The sequence below is a fragment of the Xyrauchen texanus genome, chromosome 18, assembly GCF_025860055.1.
Source record: "Xyrauchen texanus isolate HMW12.3.18 chromosome 18, RBS_HiC_50CHRs, whole genome shotgun sequence".
Classification (NCBI taxonomy): Eukaryota; Metazoa; Chordata; class Actinopteri; order Cypriniformes; family Catostomidae; genus Xyrauchen; species Xyrauchen texanus.
Window position 1 is genome coordinate 11,798,249 of NC_068293.1, and position 22,782 is coordinate 11,821,030.

Sequence of the window (22,782 nt, forward strand, 5' to 3'; positions counted from 1 at the left end):
CTTGGCTACAATTAAAAAGATATGAAGTCACTGCATTGAATCACAACATATTAAACCAGGTGGTTTGATACTAGACATTATCTTAGAACAAAATTCATGTTTCTGAACCATTTTGACAACCAGAACGTTTCCAAATACTTCTTGTCTTCAATTTTGATCACATTGATTACTGATACCCCGCCTCTTCAGAGGGCCGTTCTTCAGCCAGGACCAAAACTGGAGTGGGCTGGAGAGAGGAGGGGAGCAGTGACTATCTCCATCCTGTAGCGTGTGATGAGGTGCACCTGATGACCTCAGGAGGTCGACCTCTATTTACCAAGTGAATGCACACTGGTGACCTTGCTGGTCCAAGAACAGAGGGGAATCATTGGTGCAAGTTAGATATGTCGCTGAGGACAGAACCAAGTGTTGCAGCCAACTGGCCAGGAAGCCCTCGTGCCCCGGACCCAGGAAGAGAACGCGTGCGGCTGCAGGACCCCACCCATTACCACCTGGACCTAACCCTTTCTTTGCTCCCTTCCTTCAGATAGCCCTATTGCACTGGGAGGAAGCCAGATTCCCCCTTTGTTTGTACACATTTGCCCTTGGACACTTTATTCCCTGATTATTGGACCTTTTATATTATTATATAAAATAACCACCTCTCTGAAGCCTGACGCCACACAAACATTGTCTCTGTCTTTCTCACCCCGCCACAACAGTTTATCAATTGTTTTATAATTTAAAACCTAAAAAAAACTATTTTTGAATAAAGTTCTGCTTCAAAATTGTGCTATCTTTCTTTAAAGATAAAATATGTAATTTTTCAATACGTTCTCCTATCTCGGCTTACTATTTCTGGCTGATATATAAGTTTTGGTAATATTTCAGATTTATTTCCACCAAAACTGCAAACACATGGGCCCTGTGGTGTTTCCAAACATTGCTGTTTTTGTTGAGTATCCCAACCAGCTCAACACAGCAACACAGTTTAGGGACTATCTATAAGCTAACCAATGGCAGACAGAGACATTTGAAGTCTGTTTGAAAATTGTCATTATATTTGCAATTCCATTTGGTGCCGCTAGTGGAGTAGAAATTACACAATTCACCTTTAAAATAAATGCCATGATATTTTGTCATCTAATGCAGTGACATTCATACATTTTCAAGTGTGGCTTAAGTGTCCATATACTTTTTATGGTCACTGTATCTACAGTTTAGAGTAACAGATCTCTGAGGGTTCATCACATCATAGTAACCAATCTACAGGACTGTGCGATCCACAGAATCTCTGTCAGAAGAGATGGCCTTTTCCGTGGCCTCTTCAACCTTATCGCACACAGACATGAAGCAAGAATACTCCATTACCAGACCGGCAGTGTGGGAACACTTTATTCCTTCTGGTATCATTTTCTAAGCAATCTTCTCCACTCGTCGGATTGGAATGCCAATAAGAACAGCACATGTCCGCCTCATTCTCAATTGCCATCTCCGCTGAAACCAGGCTGATCAATAATTTAAACATGATGATCTTCAACATATTATGGGACATTGCGATGTGGATCGATAATGAGCGGATGGAGCAGACAAGTGGAAGAGTATGATACAGAGAACAGGGAGAGGGAAACATGAAGCAACTATGTGCTAATACATGTTAAAGTGCACTAAAAGGCTGTTTCCTGCTTCCGAGTGCCATAAGGACATTAAGAGGTAGAGTGTCCCTTTGAGGATGACCCCTGGTGGGGTTATATTTGAGTGATGGGGGCACATCGACACTGCCATCTGTTTATCCTCAAGTCAAGCCGTAGATAAAGGGATGGTTATTACTGGTACAGAGATTACCACGTCTCAGGCATGGGAGGTGGTGTTTGATGCTACATAGGTAAATGCATTAAGACTAAGATGGACTCTGGTTAAGATCATGATTTGAGCCTAATCTTATGCGTAAAGAGTTTTGCGGATTTTAGTTCATGTGTGTTAGCTCATTTACATGCTAAGGTACTTCTAAAAGTTGACAAAACCTGACTTTTAGCAGATGTACACATTTAAAATGTACAGTGTTTCTCTTTAGGGAAAACATATAAAAAAATGTTGGTTACTCATCTTGCACTAAACAGATTACTGTCCAATTTCCCTAGAATGAGAATGGCCCTTCCCCTAAAAATATTTGCAACAGATTAGCAAGTAGCAAATCATGGTCCATGGCTGTGACATAACTAACGCCATTCGATATATCTGTCCCAAACTTTCCATTTTAACAGGAAATACGTCAAAAGAGGAAAGACAACTGCAATAGTTGTCAAACAATTTCATCGGGTCTTTAACTGCTCAGTTTGGACAGCAAAGTGCAGTTCATGGCATACATGATATTAAGCACTGGTTTATTCAATGTTTTGTTAACGCATATTTGGCACTGTATGGCAATTCTGAAACTTTAATGTTAAGTTACCAGAGGGCTGAGTATTTGTAGTGAGTGAGTATATACTCTAGCTGATATGGTTTAAAGGTTAGTGTCCAGTTTCAGTGCTACCCTGTAGATTCACTTCCCTCTATGGGGTCAATTCTGTACCTGTGAATATTTCATCACCCATTTGAATAATTAAAGCTTTATTTAGGGGTAGGGGATGGATTTGCATCTGTACAACAGCGTGTTTATTGTTAAAGATATTTGTGGGCATGTTTTCAGCCACTTCCTGGTTTCCATGCAGTCCTGTGACCTTGACCCCTATCATGTGACACAGGCGTGAAACCGAGTACAGAATGTTATACGGTAACCAGAGAGTCTATGGCATTCAGACCTTCTTAAGGTGAAGAGCATCTCGTATATCACAAGTGAAATGCAAAATGCATATACCCTGTTGTTTAAAAACGTTGACACAACATTTTGATACATGCTTGAGACTTCAGTTTCCTCAAGCACAAGGGATCGCTACACTCCTAAACCATTTGAAAAGAGAACAGAGCTGTTTTAAATAAAGCTTTCTGTCAGACGATTACATTAGGTGCAGGAAAGAGGGGTTACACCGTTTGTATGTTCATGGGATAATGACAGTCTTCTTTCATTCTTAGCCTGAGCCAGACTTGATTGGAAATGCAGGATGCAGAGGCCATTGCAGAGCTCCCTCTTTTAATACATAGCCAATCCACTGCTCTCAGGCCTGGGCAATTTGGCAATTCAGAGTCAGAGCTAGGTAGGACCTCAGTTTTCCACAAATGAAAGTTGTGGCAAGCTCATACAACAAGATAGAAGCTTCTTGCAATGTGCACATTTAAAGACTCTCAGTTTCTTGTTTTCATGTTGGTGTGCACTATATGTAATAATGCATAGTAGTAACGACTAGTAACAACGTGTCTCACAAGTAAGCATACTAGAAAGGTGTCGGCGATAAGCACATGCTGCAAGTTGGATAAAACCTGGGGGCTTTGTCACAGACTTAAAATGTTGCAGCGAGCAAATCCAATCTTGTATTGTGCGCTTGACTTTACACTGTTCCAGTTTATAGGAATATTCTGGGTTCAAAATTAAGCTCAATCGACAACATTTGTGGCATATTGTTGATTAACACAAAAATAATTTCAGCTCATTCCTCTTTACAAAAGCAAAAATCTGGGTTACAATGAGGCACTTTCAATGGAAGTGTATGGCGCCAATTTTTGGAGGACTTAAATGCAGAAACGTAAAGCTATTATTTTATAAAAACATTTGTATTAATATTTATGTTAAAACTTGTGTATTTTTTGAGCTGTAATAATAATTTGAATAATGTTTAAGGTAATTTTACTGAGTTATGTCATCATGACATTTGTTAAATCATATATAACTTTACACTGAAAAGGCTAGCAAGCAATTTTATCATGTTAAAATCATGTTAACACACATATTGTGTATGTCTAGTGGCTATACTTTTAAAACAGTGAGTATTTTAACTTTTTCTTTTAACTTTTGTTTTTAAGGAGGGAAAAAGTAGATATTAAAATTTGTTGTAATTAAAATTATGCCATATAAGCTGTCGATAGAGCTTAACTTGTATTGAACCCAGAATATTCTTTTAAAGGCTTGTTTTGCTTTTAATAGCAAGTGGCTTTATGATTTTATGACAAGTACATGTATTTTATGGAGGAGCACCTCAGTGCCAACATATTACATACATAGTATACATATTCATAAATCATTGTGGCCCAGCACAAGTAGCATAATATGGAGCCCTTGGCAGGGGGCCACAAATTATGTATAGAGACTGACAGGTGCAATGTGGTGGGTATAAGCCACACACACACACACACACACACACACACACACACACACACACACACACAACACCCTCTCTCTCTTTCAGTTACTATGAAAGCACATATTCATTACACTGTAACTCGTGTATGACTTAGTGAGCAAAGTAGGCAGATAATACAGGCATGAAAAGATTACAAGACAGGAAAAATCTCCTGAAAGATCAAAGCTCTGTTCCAAAACCTTTTAAGATGTCTCACCATATACACAGGCTGCTTGTGAGGAAACTTATAAGTGATTAATTTGAAACGCTCTACATAGCATTTGACTTCTATAAATCAAAGAATTCTCTCTCTGCTCTCAGCAGGTGACAGTGCCATATATCTATGTTCAATCCCATCACCCTAACAGATGGTGTCTGCTCTTGCCATGGCTTTGTGTGCAATGTATACATATTGTCTTTTTCAATGTAACAACCTACAGGTTTCCTCATTCCTAGCATGGTCTTCCAATTGGTGACTGTGTGTCACATACATTACATACTACCCATGCCATGCATGTCATGGTGATAGTTATCTATATGCAATACATTATGGGAGATTCATCCTTGATTCATCTAGGCTATTTATCTGGCAGCCGGTGGCAATCATCAGTGTATTATTTACGGTCAGGATCATCATACAATTCAAAATTATGCTAAGATAGGAGCTAACCCACTGACGTAACATCTGTTTATAATAAATGCACATCACAAACCACATCTGCATCAGTTTTTCTTCAGCACCAAGTACATGTCTATTTTATCATTTGAATTTTAAACAAATCTTTGGATTACTACCTCTTTAAGTCATCCTTGTATAGATGACACTAGAAAGTAAGAAAGATGGGAGTCATCAAGATTTTTCAAGTACACTTATTAAGACTCATAATCTTTAAATAAGCATTTTCATATGGACAACCAGTCAGTTATTTCACTGATTATGTATCATAATCTTTGATAACACATAAACTGATAAATTGTGAGTTTGACAGTTCTTTTCTGACAGAGATTAAATAAAAAGAACCGGTTTATAAGAGTCATGCTTTTGCAAATCAGATGCGTATTGTTGTATGCAAACAGCAGCATTTAATTGGGAAGCAAAATTGCATGGGAGTCTAGGACTTCTTTTCAGAGAATATATCTTGAATTACTTATATTTTTCAAACACCATTGGAAAAAAGTTACTTTTTTGTTTAACTTCAGCATAAAAACTACATTTAGTGGGGTTTGTGCTTTAAACTACAACACCAACTTAATCCAAGATCTATTCTCTGAAAACAAGTAAATATGCTCCTCAGGTATATATATCAAAATATTTTAAGGATGATTATTTATATTTTAATGATCATCAGATGCAGAAGAACCATTAATGGAAACAAACATCATAAAAATAATTCAGTTCCAGAATTCCAATAGATTCCCAACACTACAAGACAGAGAAAAATACACCGATACTGTTAGTGATGCAGAAAGCTCTCGGTGTCCTCTCATTAAGTTTTAATAGCTTGTGAGGGTTACCCTGCTTTCAGGACACACTAAGATGCTGAGAAGCACAGAGGACACACAGTGATCATTTCAACCACCTCTCTCTTTCGTTATACTCTCTCTCTCTCTCGCTCTCTCTCTCTAATGCACCTCTGAATAGGATTGACACAGGACCTGCTCTCACTTTCATTACCTATGATTACATCTGCCATTTGGGGTCACGAGAGACCTGCTACCCTCGAAAGAGTGGATGACAGATGCCTTAAGAGAACGTGTGCATATATGCGCATTTGTGTACATGCTTCACCTGAGTGGGATGGCTGTCCATGTGCCTGTGTAATGTTGAGGTGCTGGATGCGTTTGACTTTGGATGTCCCTCATCTTCCATCATCCCTGTTTAGAAAGAAACCCCCAGATCTGACATGTAACATTACTCATTTACACGGTATCCAAAATTAACCCTTGTTTATTAACAATTAACAAAGTACAGTGGCTTTAGCTAATAAATAGAACAGTCATTTGTCAATAGAGCACGAAAGTACCTGCACACTTTTTCAGCCTTAGGTTTATGAAGTGTTTTTTCCCATTAATTTAATCCTTAGGGATTTCATAAATAATGGACATACATTATATTAGGTGGCCTTAACTACTATGTACTTAACCATTTGATACAATGAACTTATTATGTACATACAGGTTGCTGCATTGTAATTACATTTGTAGTTACACTGTTAACGTCACCCCTAACCCAGCCCTTACCCCAAAACTCTAACCCCTTATCCTAACCCTACCGTACCTCAACCTCAGTAGAAGCAAATGTGGATAATTTGCAGAACGACATGTTGTTACACAGTAAATACATAGTCTTATATGTATTTAATGTTAGTACATAGTAGTTAAGGCCACCTAATATAAAGCGTGACCTAAATAACTTGTTCTAAGCCATGAGCCAAACCAAACAGCAACGAGGTGACTCACATAACAAACATTGATTTGAAGTAAAAAAGTATTTGAAAATCAGACAAAAAGACAAAGGTACAAGACTGTTCTAAACATCTTTAGTAACGGTTTGAACTACAATCCCATGAAGCATTGCGAATGACAATCAAAATAAACACAATGGAATATATAGATGCAAGCAGCGATACCGGGGTCAAGCCAATTATTGGCACCATGAGCAGCAAAAGATGCTTTGTGACATGTTTTTGGCTAGAGTCCGATGAACAGTGTATGAGGAGTTAGAAAAAGTAAATCAATCATAAAAAAAAACATTTATTTTAAAAATAACTGTTCTGAATCTGCTGAGGTATGATCTGGGCATGATGGTTATCATGCAGGAAAGCGTTCAAGAGTAATAAGCCAAAATAGCAATTTGTCTATCTCATGACCAGTAGGGGCAGTGTGCCAAAATGCTGCAGGTAACCTCAGGGCCTAATGGTGATGACACATACCAAGTTTCGTGCAAATCCCTCAAAGCATGAACCACGGAATCTATCAAGACCAGTCTCATGACAGTAGGCGAAAAGAGTCAATCGCTATTAGCATTTTTAGAAATGGCATTTTAAATTTTGACCACAAGGCGGCGCTGTCCCAAAACATTTTGAGTCCCTTCAGAGTATGGTGCCAAAGACACATACCGAGTTTCATAACGCCAAATTCTTCGTAAAAATACAGCATTTTAACACTAATGTTTTTTTTTTTTTACATTGATACATGTGACTAGGAGAAAGCAACATTCCCTAAAGGGGTGCTTTAGCCCCATTGTACCCTAACTTTATTAGTTACTTTGTCTACTATATTTTCTTAATTAATTTGCCTTTGGCAGGACCCTGCATTGCACATACTGGAATACTGTAGGCACCTTTAAACTCATTATTTATATAGCATTATCTTGAAGATGCAGGAATACTGTATAATGGCTGAGTGTGCAGTTTGCTACTTTATCTGAGCTGCAAGTCTAAAACCCACTTTCTGCTACATCCCCCTCATGTGGCATGTGGTAGTTCACACACACACATGCGCGCACACACACACACACACATATATATTAGCCTCACCGAGGGGACAAAAGGGCAAGCGAGAGTGTGCATATGTGTGTTTGTGTGAGGGAGGCAGTGAGACCCTGGGCCAATGGATGGCTCTTTGGGAGATCACTTTAACAACTGCCGGGTCTTTCACTTTAATCATGGACTGCCTCAGTGATAGCTTCTGGGTCAACTCACTTCATCTTCTCTTGTCCATTTCTCCATTTCCCCTTCTATGGATCTCATTCAAACACTCCACCGACTGCCCTCATTCTGCCATTCCTTTCATTCCCTCTTATCTCTCACTTTATTTCCAATATTTTCTCATGCATGCAAACTCCATTGTCTCTTGAGTTTCCTGTCTGTGGTGCATGTCACACTCTGTGGTAACAAACCTCAGGGCAAGGCTGACGCCCGTTTCACACATACTCCGTTTGCAGTGCGTATGCGGTGCGTATGCAGTGCGTATTTTTTTCCGTTCCCATGTTAACAGGTTAGAGCTTTTACACTGCAAGTGGATGCAGTCCGTCGATCCATTCCAGTTGCGGTGCGTATACAGCAGTGCAGCGATCGTTTACGGACCGAGTCTATTTTTGCTGTGCTGCACCGCACTGAATTAAAGTGACAGCGCATTGTTCACATTAAAATAGACATATATTGTCAAGAAACTGTAATCATTTCATCATATACGCATAATTTCAGTTAATGTGTTCTACAGTTACTAAATTACAGGGTCAAGAAAAACAAAAAAGTATGATTATAGTCCCAAAAGTTGCAAAATGGCATCATACATGATTCGATGGACGCACGATACGTTGTGGTTTGCCTTGTGATGTCTGCTCCAACCAGAGAAAGAACATTATCCATCTGTTCGGCACTCATCCGAAAGTAGCCTACTTTAGGTGCCGGTCACTGTAAAGTCGAAGTTCTGAGACAAGCACCAAACTGTCTCCTGCCTCGTTTGACTGAGTGAACCCAAATGCATCTCGTTCTTCTCCTTCTTAGCAAAAGATATAGCGCGATAGTTTTTCTTCTGTCAACAACTCGAACTACATGTAAAACAAAGAATCATAATGATTAAAATGAATTTTCATACTGTTTCAATGCCTTAATCTCAAATTTAACGTTTGGGTTTAAAATCAAAATTACTAATACATTTTTGATTTTGTGGCACACAGAAACTGCGGATCAGTAGCGCACTGCAAACGCAGCATATGTGAAAGCACTATAGCGCGTGCTGCTCCTGTACCGCATATGCACCGCATACGCACCGCATACGCACCGCATACGCACCGCAAACGGAGTATGTGTGAAACGGGCGTGAGCCTGCTAATGACATGTGATTGAGCATCCCTTACATTATTAATGGAAATGAATAACTGGATTAATGTACATTAGGCCAGTGGTTCCTGGTCAGTCACGACCACAAATTGGGTCTTCGTAGTTCTGCTCTGATAGTATCACGATTGGCAGGATAAAATTGTAACTAACCACATAAGCATCCATAGTTAGGATAGCAAAATAAGGCTCATCAAATTTTGAAAGAGAAAAAAAAAACGCTTCCTATATTTTTTGTTGTTGACATAAAAGGTTATGAATTAAATCAAACACCACTGTACAATATTTAGCAGAAATTAATCTGTCACTAGGTAGAAGCAAGTTAGTCGGATGCCAACATGGACAGGTTGCGTGACATGCACTCATCCCTGAAAACCATGAACAGGGCTTGGAATGGAAAAAGAAAATATGACCCAGGCTACATTAAATATGAGTTGCAGCCACTTGCAGCAAGGAATAACGTCTCGGGTTATGACTATAACCCTTGTTCCCTGAGAAGGGAACGAGACACTGCGTCGTTGAAAACGACTCTTTGGGGAACGCTCCTTAGCGTGCGCCTCTGAATTATGAATGAAACTATTCCAATCTTGATTGGTGTTGCCTCATGATGTAACATGTGACGGCATAACCGGATGCATAAAAGTGACGCCGGTACACACACACATTAGCCTAGCGATGAAGCAAGCCGCTCTCAGGCATTGAGGGGCGTGGCAGGACGACGCAGTGTCTCGTTCCCTTCTCAGGGAACAAGGGTTATAGTCATAACCCGAGACGTTCCCTTCCGAGGGAACTCGCACTGCGTCGTTGAAAACGACTCTTTGGGGAACGAATGCCCACTAGGCCACGCGCCGAAAAAAGGCCTGCCCTAGAGTGAAACTGAACTCAGGCACTCAACTAGGACGAGAGCACACGTGCGCCAGGCGTACTAGGGAGGTGCAGACTATAAAACCTGATGAAAGTGTGCGGGGTAGCCCAAACGGCTGCCTCACAGATCTCCTGGAGGGGCACTCCCGATAAGAGAGCCCTAGAGGACGCCATGCCTCTAGTTGAATGAGCCCTTATGGCCAAAGGTGAAGGCAAATTGCGCACCTTGTAGGCCGAGATAATAGCCTGAACAATCCAATTACTAATGGTTTGTTTCGAGGCAGGGAGCCCCTTCTTAGGTGACCCAAAACACACTAACAGTTGGTCCGACCTCCTTCAAGAAGAGGACCTCTCGAGGTAAATGCCCAAAGCTCTGACAGGGCAGAGCAAATGGAGCCTCTCTTCTTCTGCCGACACATGAGGTGGAGGATGAAAAGCCTGCAGGACAGTAGACCGTGCCGTGTTAGAAGGCACCTTAGGCACATAGCCAGGTCTCGGGTGCAGAATGGCTTTAACTCCGCCAGGGGCAAACTCCAAGCAAGCTGGTGTTACTGCCAGGGCTTGAAGATCTCCCACCCTCTTTAGAGAGGTAATAGCTAAGAGAAAAGCCATCTTGAACGTCAGGTCCTTGGGCGAAGCCGACTGAAGGGGTCCGAAGGGGGCCAGGGATAACCCTTCGAGAACCACCGCCAGGTCCCAGGCAGGAACCCTGGACCTGGTTGTCGGTCTCATCCTCCATGTACCACGGAGAAAACGAATGACCAGCTGGTGCCTCCCCAGAGGCCCATCACTCAGTGGTGCATGGAAAGCCGAAATGGCAGCCACGTACACCTTAAGTGTGGAAGGGAGAGACCCGCAGAGAAACGATTTTGAAGAAACTCCAGAACTGAAGCCACCGGGCAGTTAACTGGATCTAATTCATGTTCTCTACACCAAGTGGAGAACACATTCCACTTGAGGCCATATAATCTCCTAGTAGGCGGAGCCCTAGAGCTAAGTATGGTTTCAACCACCCCCGCTGATAGACCAGCATTTAGGTACTGAACCCCCTCAGGGGCCAGACCCACAGTTTCCACAGCTCTGGACGAGGGTGGAAAACTGTGCCCCCTGCCTGAGACAACAGATCCCTCCTCAGAGGAATCTGCCGTGGCGGAGCTATCAGGAGTGAAATTATGTCTGAGAACCATACTCGGGCCGGCCACATCGGGGCAACCAGAAGTAGACTGATGCCCTCTTGGCGGACCCTTTCCAGGACTCCCGGGAGCAGAGCGATCGGGGGAAATGCGTACAGGCGAGGCCTCGGCCAGGCCTGTACCATGGCATCCAACCCCAGTTGGGCTGGATGTGAGAGGGAGAACCAAAGTGGACAGTGGGACGTCCCTCGAGACGCGGATAGATCCACTTCCGATGGTCCAAATTTGTCCCCTATCGACTTCACCACCTCTGGATGAAGTCTCCATTCCCCGGGCCTCAGCCCCTGCCTCGACAGGATGTCTGCTCCCTGATTCTGAACCCCCGGAACATACATTGCTCTGATAGACAGTATTTTTCCTTGGGACCAAAGAATTATCTGATGCACCAGTCTGCACAGAGGGCGCGATCTGAGTCCCCCTTGTTGGTTCAGATAAGCTACCACTGATGTATTGTCCGAACGTACTAGGACATGGTAACCTTAGATGTCTGGAAGGAAGCTCCTCAGAGCCCTGAACACAGCCAACATCTCTAGACAGTTTATGTGCCAAGAATGATGATGGTCCTGCCACAGACCCCTGGCAAAGCGGCCGTCCATGACCGCGCCCCAGCCAGTGAGGGAGGCGTCTGTCGAAACGGTTTTCCGGCGACATGACGCTCCCAACACTGGCCCTAGGGACAGGAACCAAGGTTTCTTCCATATTAGCAGAGAACGAAGGCACCTGCGTGCTACTCTGATTATACGAAATGGATTCCCCTTGGGGGAAAACCCCTTGGCTTTCAGCCACCACTGGAGGGGCCTCATGTGTAGAAGGCCCAAAGGTATAATGTTGGATGCCACTGCCATGAGGCCCAGCAGTCTTTGAAACTGCTTTACAGTGATGGCCTGGCCTAGCTTTAACCCGGACACCATCGCCAGAACGGACTCGATACGTGCAGGAGACATGCGTGCCTGCATCGTAACCGAGTCCCACACAACACCCAGAAACGTTGTGCACTGGGATGGTTGTAACACACTCTTTTTGTGTTGAGTCTCAACCCCAAACTTCGAATATGGCCAAGGACGACATCTCAATGCCGAACCGCCATTTCTCGAGACTGGGCCAGAATGAGCCAGTCATCGATATAATTCAGTATGCGGATGCCCTGAAGTCTCAGAGGAGCAGGAGCTGCATCCATACATTTGGTGAATGTGCGGGGAGAGAGTGCTAGGCCGAACGGAAGAACCCGATATTGGTAAGCTTCGCCCCCAAAAGCGAACCTCAGGAACCTCCTGTGACATGGAAGGATGGGTACATGAAAATAGGCGTCTTTTAGATCTATCCTGACAAACCAGTCCTCGGATCTGATCTGACTCACGATGACAGGAATGGTAAGCATTTTGAACCTGAACCTCCTCAAAGGCCGGTTCAAAACTCTGAGATCTAAAATCGGCCTCAACCCCCATCCTTTTTGGAACTATAAAGTACCGGCTGTAAAGACCGGACTCCCTGTCTGAATGAGGAACACGTTCTATGGCCTCCTTCAGCAGCAGAGATTGCACTTCTTGTTCCATCACCTGAGCCTGCTCCGGAACCACTGTAGTCTGCACCACCCCAGAGAATTTGGGGGGGGCGGTGCCCGAACTGCAGTCTGTACCCTGATTTTATTATATGCAGGACCCATGCAGATATGTTGGGAAGATGATTCCATGCCTCTACAAACTCTACTAAGGGAACCAGCCTCTCGAGGCTGGTCTCGGGTGTTTTTCAAGCACTGTTCTCGACCTCCTGAAGCGAAAGACCGGCAGGATTTAGTCGATACGGTTTCTGTGACCACCATTGATGCTTGTTTTTTATTTTTTGACTCGAACGGCACGGTGTGCGTTCGCTGGAAATTGATGTGGTCCGAAGCGGAACCGACACCGATTTCCTGAGGACTCCGCTGCGAGAGCAACCTTGGTTGCTCTGCAGCGGGCAGCCCTCCGAGGTTCTACCACTCGGTAGGACCTCTTTCCGAGCTTCAACTAGGGAACCAGCCTCTCGAGGCTGGTCTCGGTGTTTTCGAGCACTGTTCCCGACTTCCTGAAGCGAGAGACCGGCAGGATTTAGTCGATACGGTTCTTGTGACCACAATTGATGCTTGTTGTTTTTTTATATTTGTTTTTTTTTGACTGGAAATTGATGTGGCCCGAAGCGTCAGAGACGGCGGGAAACCAACACCGATTGTGTGCCGCCATGTAAGCCCTACTTATTAAAGCAGATGTATCTCTGCAGGGCTTACTAGGCAGCGCCGGGGTTTTAGCCCATATCCCGTGCCCCCAAAACATCGTCTGTAATCAAACACTGGGGCTGGAGATACGGGACGAACGCGTTTTACCCCACAATCTCGTTTTAGATATCTTTGTGGAGATCGGGGAAAAACGGCAAACCCCGGCGCTGAGGTTGTGATCTGTGCCGCAGGAAACGCACGTCTAATTTGCTTTCAACTTGCGTTCCCTGCTCATTTTGTGGCCAGCTGATATTCAGTCTGGCCACGGCACGCATCACAACCTCAATCAGCTCCTCATAAGCTTGGCCAAATACTGGCGTGCTTGGCTCACGGTCGTCCGCATCGATGCTGAGCATATCCACTTCCTCGGAAGCAGTGAGCTCAAGCATCGGGACCTGATCATGGGTAGAAGAAGCCGCGATGCGGGCTTCTGCACCACTCACAGTAGGCTCGGGATCCTCAAACGAAGGATGAGAAAGTGCCGCAGCAGTCTCATTCTCATCTGCAAAATCCCGCTGTGAACCCCGCGATCTCAATCGCCGCGCTGCCTCAACAGACGCGGGAACAAAACCGTGGGGAATGCGAGCCTGACCGTGCTCATCAAAGCACGCCAACCGGGAGCGCAGCACTCTCATGGGTAGTGCTTCACAACTTTCACAGGCAGATCCCTCGAGAGCTGCCTGTGCGTGCTGCGCTCCCAAACAGTTCACACATAAAGCGTGCGTGTCCCTACCCATAATGAAACGAGGGCAGGGGCGCACGCACTTCTTGAACTGTTCGGTGGCCATAATATTTTTAAATCAGACAAACAACACCAAATAAGACAATTTCAACATAGAGCGCTTGCTGAAGAGCGAAAGCTAATGTGTGTGTGTACCGGCGTCACTTTTATGCATCCGGTTATGCCGTCACATGTTACGTCATGACGCAACACCAATCAAGATTGGAATAGTTTCATTCATAATTCAGAGGCGCACGCTAAGGAGCGTTCCCCAAAGAGTCGTTTTCAACGACGCAGTGCGAGTTCCCTCGGAAGGGAACATGGCTTGTGCCCACCACAATGTGTTTTATGGCTGCTCAGAAATAGTCCAAATTCAAGAGACATTTAGAGCCCATTCAATTAAACTACAAAAAAAACAAGCTGGTTTTTCATGGTGATATTAATAAATTAGTAGATAATATTGTCAAGTAGGTGTGCACATCCAAAAAACCAAGCAGGTGCAGGACGAAAAATTTAAACTAATGTAAAAAAATAAAAGAGGTAGAGTGGCAGGGCGGAGGGCGGGGCCGGGTCGTGATCCTACACACCCGGTCCCGTATTAGGCTAATCAAGCCTCCCGAGAGGGATAAAGGTCGACTGCAGAGGATTGTGCGGGAGAGAGAGATCGTTGACGGATCTCTCTCCCGCATGATCCTCTGCAGTCGACCTTTATCCCTCCCGAAGGCTTGATTAGCCTAATACGGGACCGGGTGTGTAGGATCACGACCCGGCCCCGCCCTCTGCCCTGCCACAGGTAGATGTCCGCACACTGAAATTAAAGCTCCAAGCTCTAAGCGGATGAATTTCAGCATGCGGACATCTACCTCTTTTTTTAATTTGAATAAATAGGCGAATTATTAATTAATAAATATATAAATAAGTTGAGAACCACAGCATTAGGCCATGCACCTTTTAGCACCTTGGTGCTTAATAACAATCATGAAGCCAATTGAAAAGGTGGCCAGCCTGACACTTTTTTGATAGTACTTGTATATGGCCCTATCTTCACTAACACTAACATCTTGTGCTATTACCATTGGAGATCTGGTTGCCATTCTCAACAGAGGTGGTATTTGAAGAGTTGGGAGCAGTGTGGTTGTTGGCATTTTTGTCCTGTAACTGTGGCGATGGGGAGGTGGGGTCTTGATCCTCTCGACCTGGTAGGTTTATGTTGGAATTTGACAGTCCTATCGCAAAAAAGAAGACAAACAGTCAGTAAATAAATGTATTCATTTAAAGGCCAAGTGTCTAATTTATGTCCTTCTAGTGGCACCAAATGGAATTGCAAAAAGAATCTCGCAAACACTACCTTTGGCAGCCATTGACCAACAAACAGATATATTACTTATAGTTGTCACTGTATCTTCAGCTGGGACAGGAAAAAGTACTTTAACATTGAAAAACAAAAAAATACACACTTGATGAACCTTTTAAGAAGCACCGTGTAAGGTCCAGAGCTGAATGGAGGCCTAACCGTGACCTTTGGAATATGCGTTCCAGGTTTATGAGAAATAAGGGTGTCGACGTGTCATGTAAGTTTACACCTGCCACCTTGTGTCACTAATATTTCTGCTGGGGCCTCTGCAGCTGCCCCGGCCAAGCATTGTGGGACTGATGAGGTCTTGTGATGACGTTATTTGGAGAGAGAGCAGAAGCACAAGGGGAGGATATTTAAGCCTCACGGCATGTAGGTCTGCTTGCATCTGACCACCACAGAGATGGATATAGCACAGGGGTCAGCCGGTCCTTTTAAAGCACTATTAGAAGCCTTGTTTCCATTACAGCACACTCTCACTTGTGTCATGGCATCTGACTGTTACAACAGCAGCATCAGTGGTTATCATGGATTCATTAACGGCAGCTTTGTGTCTGGGACCCCTAGTGATTGTATTTTATGCATTCACACGCGGAAACCCGTCACATTCCATTACACTAAACATCTGCTATTTTGATTCTGTGTTTCTAAGCATTTATTTGCAAACAGGTTAATGTTTAGAAATATTTCATTCTGATTTCATTCTTTCAAGGTACTGTACAGTGGGGTCTTAGTCTAAGACTACTAATAAAAATGCTTCCGTTTTAAATTTTTCTCATTACATTTTCGTTTTCTTTTTTTATCTCACAAATGATCTGCATACCAATCTGAGGGATATGTAGAATTGAATCATTTACATGAATTTTAGAATTCTGACTCCACAAGTCTGTGCAAACCCTAATGATTCATGTTCTCCAGGATGATTTGACAATATTTGAAAGACAATATTCGATGGGTTTATGGTTGATGTGCTTCAATGTAGCAAGGGAATCTGACCTTTTATGGGTAGAATCTTGCTTACATTCGATTTATGACTTAAAAATAGCTAGAATTGTACATATTTCTTCATTTTTATATCATAACTTTTCTTTCCTTTTATATTTTTTCTAAATTCTAAAACTTTCTAATTAGTAACCGGTAAAAAAAAAAATCCAAGATAGAACACTCTAGAAAACATTTGAATGGAAAAACAATTGTCATCAATATTTTGGTCCACTTTCCCAGAAGATAAATATTTTACATTTGAAATGTGTATATCTGTAAATTTAGTCAACTTTTAGTAGTACGCTAGAACATACATGACCTCAAAGCTAACAGACATGGACTAAATCCACAAAATTCCAATTGCTTACTTTTTTTACTGTATGTGTGCAGCTCTGTTCTCTGTAGTGTCTCACATATCCTCAAAGCATGCGTGAGGCTCATGATAGTGTTTTCAGAGCGGTTCTGTGCTTAATACAAACAAATTCCCTGTTTAGAGTTGGCAGATGTGCTCGAGTTTGATATGGTCTGCTAACGTGAGAGGGTGTTATATTTACAGTGCTCTAGATTCACTAATTGCACATTTGCAAAATTCTAAATATTCTTGGAGACTAAAGGTTACTATCCAAATCAAAAGTAAACCCATGGCACTGGGTTTTTCATAACAGGAGAGTGGATGAGAGAATTTCACCACATTACAAGGCCAGTCAACTCAACTACACACAGAAAGTCTCCCTTCAGTTTTCCACCAAAATAAAAGCTTGAGGGTTTATGGACTGTACAGCAATGCCACATGCAAGTTAAGAAATTATTAGAGAAATTTGATGCTATTGTGTAATAATAATAATAATATTAATAATACAAATTATTATAGAAAAAAAAATATTTCCTCAAAAATGTCATAACTGCAGGCCTGAGTAGCTCAATGAGTAAAGACGCTGACTACCACCCCTGGAGGGCGTGCTGAGTGACTGCAGCCAAGTCTCCTAAGCAACCAAATTGGCCCGGCTGCTAGGGAGGGTAGAGTCACATGGGGTAACCTCCTCATGGTCGCTATTATGTGGTTCTCATTCTCGGTGGGGCGTGTGGAGAGTTGTGAGTGGATTCCGTGGAGAATAGCGTCAGGCCTCCACACGCTCTCCATGGTGACGCGCTCAACAAGCCACGTGATAAGATGAACGGACTGACGGTCTCAGACGTGGAGGCAACTGAGATTCATCCTCCACCACCCGGATTGAGGGGAGTCACTACGCCACCACGAGGACTTGGAGCGCAATTGGGAATTGGGCATTCCAAATTGGGGAGAATACGGGTGAAAAATTTAAATAATAATAATTTCATACCTACTAATAACTTATTATTGGGTTTCAAATAAATGATGATGAAAAGTGGACTGAAACACTCTCAACATGTTACCAAAAGCAAGTACCAGATACAATGTGAATGTGATGTGTATCTAGTTTCCCTTTATGTTTATATGCAATTGTTATTTTTTCTTTTTTTTGTAAAACAGTATTTTTATTGGCAGTAGAGCATGATTGCCTATAACTTAATTCTGGTCAAAAGGAATAAATTCCTTTTTCTTTTTTTTTAAAATCATGCTGCAGTTCAAATTAAAATCACAATAATTGTCAAAATAATCGCAATAATATTTTTTGTCCGAATCATTATGCCCAAAAATCTTGGGTTTTTGAGGTGATAACAGTATAATGCTGTGTGATAAATTGTTGTGTTTGAGAAAAATATTCCTAAATATTCCTCAAGCATGCCACTTGCACAAACGTTATGATGGGTTTGTTTGTTTTATTACTCACTCCCTCACTCACTCACTCACACATGCACAGTAATCCGGGGAGTCACAGTGCACATCATCACACACACACAGACACACACACACACACACACACACACACAGATACACACACACACACACACACACACAAAGATAACAAAGACAAAGATCCCCCATTTAGCCTTAACAGACTGTAGGGGCAAGCACACACACACACACACACACACACACACACACATTGGTGCAGCTATCCTCATGAGGACTCCCCTTAGACATAATGATTTTTATACTGTATGAACTTTAGATTCTATGCCCTAAACCCTACCCCGAAACCTAACCCTCACAAAAAACTTTCTGCATTTTTACATTTTCAAAAACGTGATTTGAATTATGGGGACACTAGAAATGTCCTCATGAACAACATTTATAGCATAATACCCTTGTAATTACCAGTTTGTAACTTAAAAAATGTCCTCGTACACACACACACACACACACACACACACACACACACACACACACACACACCTCAATGATTAACAATCGTCAGCAGACCTGGACACTTTGATATTTATATTTCATGGGTACATAATTTCTTGTCCATGTAATATTTATGTGACTGGAGCTAATGCCCTGTCTTTTCCCCACATAAACGAGAGAGAGAGAGAGAGAGAGAGAGAGATAGGTTTCTGCAGGTTTCATGAAGCTAAAAAAAAAAACATTTTAAGACTACCTAAGTCTAAATGGAAATGTAACAAACATTTTAAGAAATTAATTTCAATAACACTGTTTGTTTTGGCGCCCTGACATGCCAACTTCAGGCTCAACCAATGTCGTGACCAATAGAAAACAGAAGAAGTGTTCAGGAAACCAGCTTGAAGTGACTATTTTTGCAATTCTGTTAAATTAAAATCTGTTTTGTGCTGTATTTCCTCAAATAATACAATTACATTAGTGATTTAATTGTGTAGGTCCCCCTCGTGCCACCAAAACAGCGCCAACCTGCATCTCAGAATAGCATTCAGAGATGATATTCTTCTCACCACATGGTTATCTGAATTACCGTAGACTTTGTCAGTTCGAACCAGTCTGGCCATTTTCTGTTGTCCTCTCTCATCAACAAGGTATTTCTGTCTGCAGTACTGTCGCTCACAGGATGTTTTTGGCACCATTCAGAGTAAATTCTAGAGACTGTTGTGTGTGAAAATCCAAGGAGATCAGCAGTTAAAGAAATACTCAAACCAGCTTGTCTGGTACCAACAATAATATTATAATTATTAATAATAATAATAATTTTCTAATAAATTCGATGTATCATCTCACTCATAGTAAAACATTCAGTCAGTGAACTGGATAATTAATGCACAGCATAGAGGGTGGAAATATCCACAGATAAATATTCTCTAACATTAATGAATGAATAGAATACATAAGCCATACTGTTTTACTCACAGACTAAAAGCTATTTATTTGTATACAGCATAGAGTTACAAAGCATACAGATCTGTATTCTCTGAGGTAATTTAATCTTCATAAAGGAGCGCGTCTGACTTTTGAGCAGCTGAAGGGGAGTCGGGACTCGGACAGATTAAATTTTTTTAAACACTGTACGTTAACACTTACTTAATTTACACATTTTAAAACATGACTTGCACTGCACACAAATAACTAATATTGGCATTATATTCATGTTGTTTAGCCAGAGGGTAACTGGCCCCTACAGTGAGCCTGGTTTTTTCCAATATTATTTTTCTCCATTAACCATCAACCGATTTCCTGTAATGCTGCTTTGAAACGATATGTGTTGTGAAAAGTGCTTTTCAAATAAAAATGACTTGACTTGAATTAACATATTCAGGTGTGATGGAAAATATGGTATATCATAAATAAATATATATAAATAAACTGATGCTGCCTTTGTGTGCTATTGGAATATTTGTAAATACGGGGTATTATCTCAAACTCTGAGATAATACCCAAGTTGCACAGTTGGGAGGAAATGTAAACTTTCAACATGGCAGAGGAGAGAACGTTTTTTGTGATGAATGATGGGTTTCATTCATTTTTCTAAATAAAGCTAATTGTTAGTGTTTTCTGTTTCGGTCATATATATTTATGCATGTCAGCAACCATTTGATGCATATTGTTCATGTTTACACAGAGAAAAGAGTATGTATTTGTCCAAAATTCCATCATCGTCAGCAACCTGACAGAGAAAATGTATTGTGGTGTCAAAATACGAGTTCCCCATAAAATATACAAAAATAACCTTGGCGTCCTACATGTTTCCTGTTCTTTCCAATAACAAAAAACTTGAACACAACGGACTCCACTTCAGAAGTGGGAAGTAGGATAATTCTGAAAGCACATGAAGGCAGCATGAGGCTTTAAGAATAAAGCGGATGAAAAAAGCGACTAGAACAATTCTTCAAAATTTTCCCTTTTTGTGTTCCATGAAAGAAAGAATGTCATTAAGGTTTGGAGTGGCATAAGAGTGAGTAAATTATGACAGAATTTCCATTAATGGGTTATTTCTTCTTTTAAGGGCAGTTGTTGGATAAGGCTGCTGTGGTGTAGTAACAAAACAGATCCAGAGCATATGCAGCACATACAGCCTGGCCTAAACCTCAATCTTACATTAAAAAAAATCAGCGCAATGGGTTTCTGAGAGATTGCGGTGGCTTTTATGGTAAATGTCTGTTTACCATAAAAGCCTGACCTCACCATTTTTGACAAACACAAAGACTGGCACTGGATGAGACAAGAAAAAACATGTACTAAATATTAAACAGGATGTGCCTTTCAGCAACCACATATATGAAATGACATTTAACCAAAAGATTGCTGGGAAAGTTTATATAATTTGGCTAGATTATTTTCATCCTCCTGTAGCAAATTAAGCATGACCATGTGTGCTGGTGAGCGCAAACTCCTTTGATGGGCTATAAAGACTGTAATTCAGGAAAAATAGGTTAAAATTTAATTCAAGTGGCTGGTGGATGTAATGCAACCGCTTAGAAATTGTGTTTGTAATTTTTGTTATCTGAAAATACTTTCTCCTATCTCTGTTTAACATGCAGACAACTTTCAGTAAGCCATTAGTATGTTGATTTCTCTGAAAGGTATAAACGCTGTGGCTCTGTGGTGCTTTCAAAATAGTTTGTCTGAGTGGCCTGACAGACATTGGCCAGCTTTGGTGGCACTACATGTTTTATGAACAATGGGAGACAAAATGAGTGTTTGAAACCTTTTTAAAACCTGTTTTTGCCATTTCATTTTGTGCCACTAATGCCGCAAACTGCACCTTTAAAATGCTTGTACCATACACAAAGAAAAACTTACCGCTGTCTCTTATTTTTCTTCCCGTGGTGGACTTGCGAAGTAGGTTGCGCCCTGAGCTGAATAGTGTGTTGAGCTCGTCTAGGGGGCTGGTGAGGGCTCGCACATTAGCGGGGTTAAACAGCAGAGGAGAAGAGGAACAGGAGTGAGCTCTGCGCGGTTCTGGCCGCGAGGATTTCACCGGGGAGTAGGGAGGCTTAGCACTACTTGGGGGTGTCTCTGCCAGACCGTGGCCCGTTTTATGAGAGACTTTGGGGGAATCGGTGGTAGCCACAGATGCTACACGGGTCAGGGCCAGGAAGTTTGGCTCAGGGGGAAAGGGGAAGTGAGAAGGGGGGCGGTAGGGAGGTGGAAGTGCTGCCAGAGGGGGTGGAGGGGGTGGAGGAGTCAAGGGCGGAGTGGACTTGTCTGGCATTAAGACGGACAGACTAGGGGAGGAGTCGGCCCTTTGGCGGGCATACTGGGGTGACAGTGGACTACCTCCATCCTGGCTGCTGTAGTTCAGGTTGGTTTCAAACACCGGCAGCTTCTTAACCTCCAGAGGGGTGAGTGGGGACTCGTCTGAGGCAGGTGAGCAGGTTACGGGGGAAGGGGGGAAGACCAAAAGAGGGGGGCGGTGTGGAAGGAGGTTGGGGAAAGGAGCAGGAATGTCGCATGCTTTCCCATCCTTGATCTGCTGCTTGCCTGTCAGGGTCACAGGCCTCTTGAGTTCATAAGCCAGCACTGGGGCAGGTAGGGGAGTTGGATTAGTAGCTTCAGGCTTGGTGACTGGAGCTGAGCCCACCTCGTCAGGTAGGAAGTATTTCATTTCCTCATATACTGCCTCGCCCAGGTCAGGGCTGTGAGAGTCAGCCAGGCTGAGGGCTCGTGAGGCCCCAATCATTTCGATATACACATCCTCCTCATCCTGGCAGGGGTAGAGGCTTAGCACAGAAGAGTGGGGGCCATCTGCAGATGCTGCTCGCTGGATGAGGCCCAAGCAGTGGCCCCCTCGTGCCAGGCTGACCAGCTTCATGTCTGTGGGACGCACAGGGGACGGTACAGAGATCTCCTCATAGGAGCCAGTCAGTTTGGTATTAGGGCTGCGTTTGGGCTTAGGGGGTGGGATTTTCTTCATAGTACTGTAGTCATCACTGTGAGGGCGTGGCTTGGAGAGCGCTAGAGGTGTAGTTGTACAGGATGATGGATGGGTT

At 42.6% G+C, this 22,782-nt stretch overlaps 1 protein-coding gene across 1 annotated transcript in view; it reads right to left on the reverse strand.

The window, feature by feature from the left end:
- The window catches only part of LOC127658586 (unconventional myosin-XVI-like), a 288,117-nt gene that overhangs the window by 17,209 nt on the left and 248,126 nt on the right, over positions 1-22,782 (reverse strand). The window contains 3 exon segments of the mRNA XM_052147955.1: positions 6,043-6,128; positions 15,197-15,349; positions 21,593-22,747. Coding sequence (XP_052003915.1) covers positions 6,043-6,128; positions 15,197-15,349; positions 21,593-22,747 — 1,394 coding nt within the window.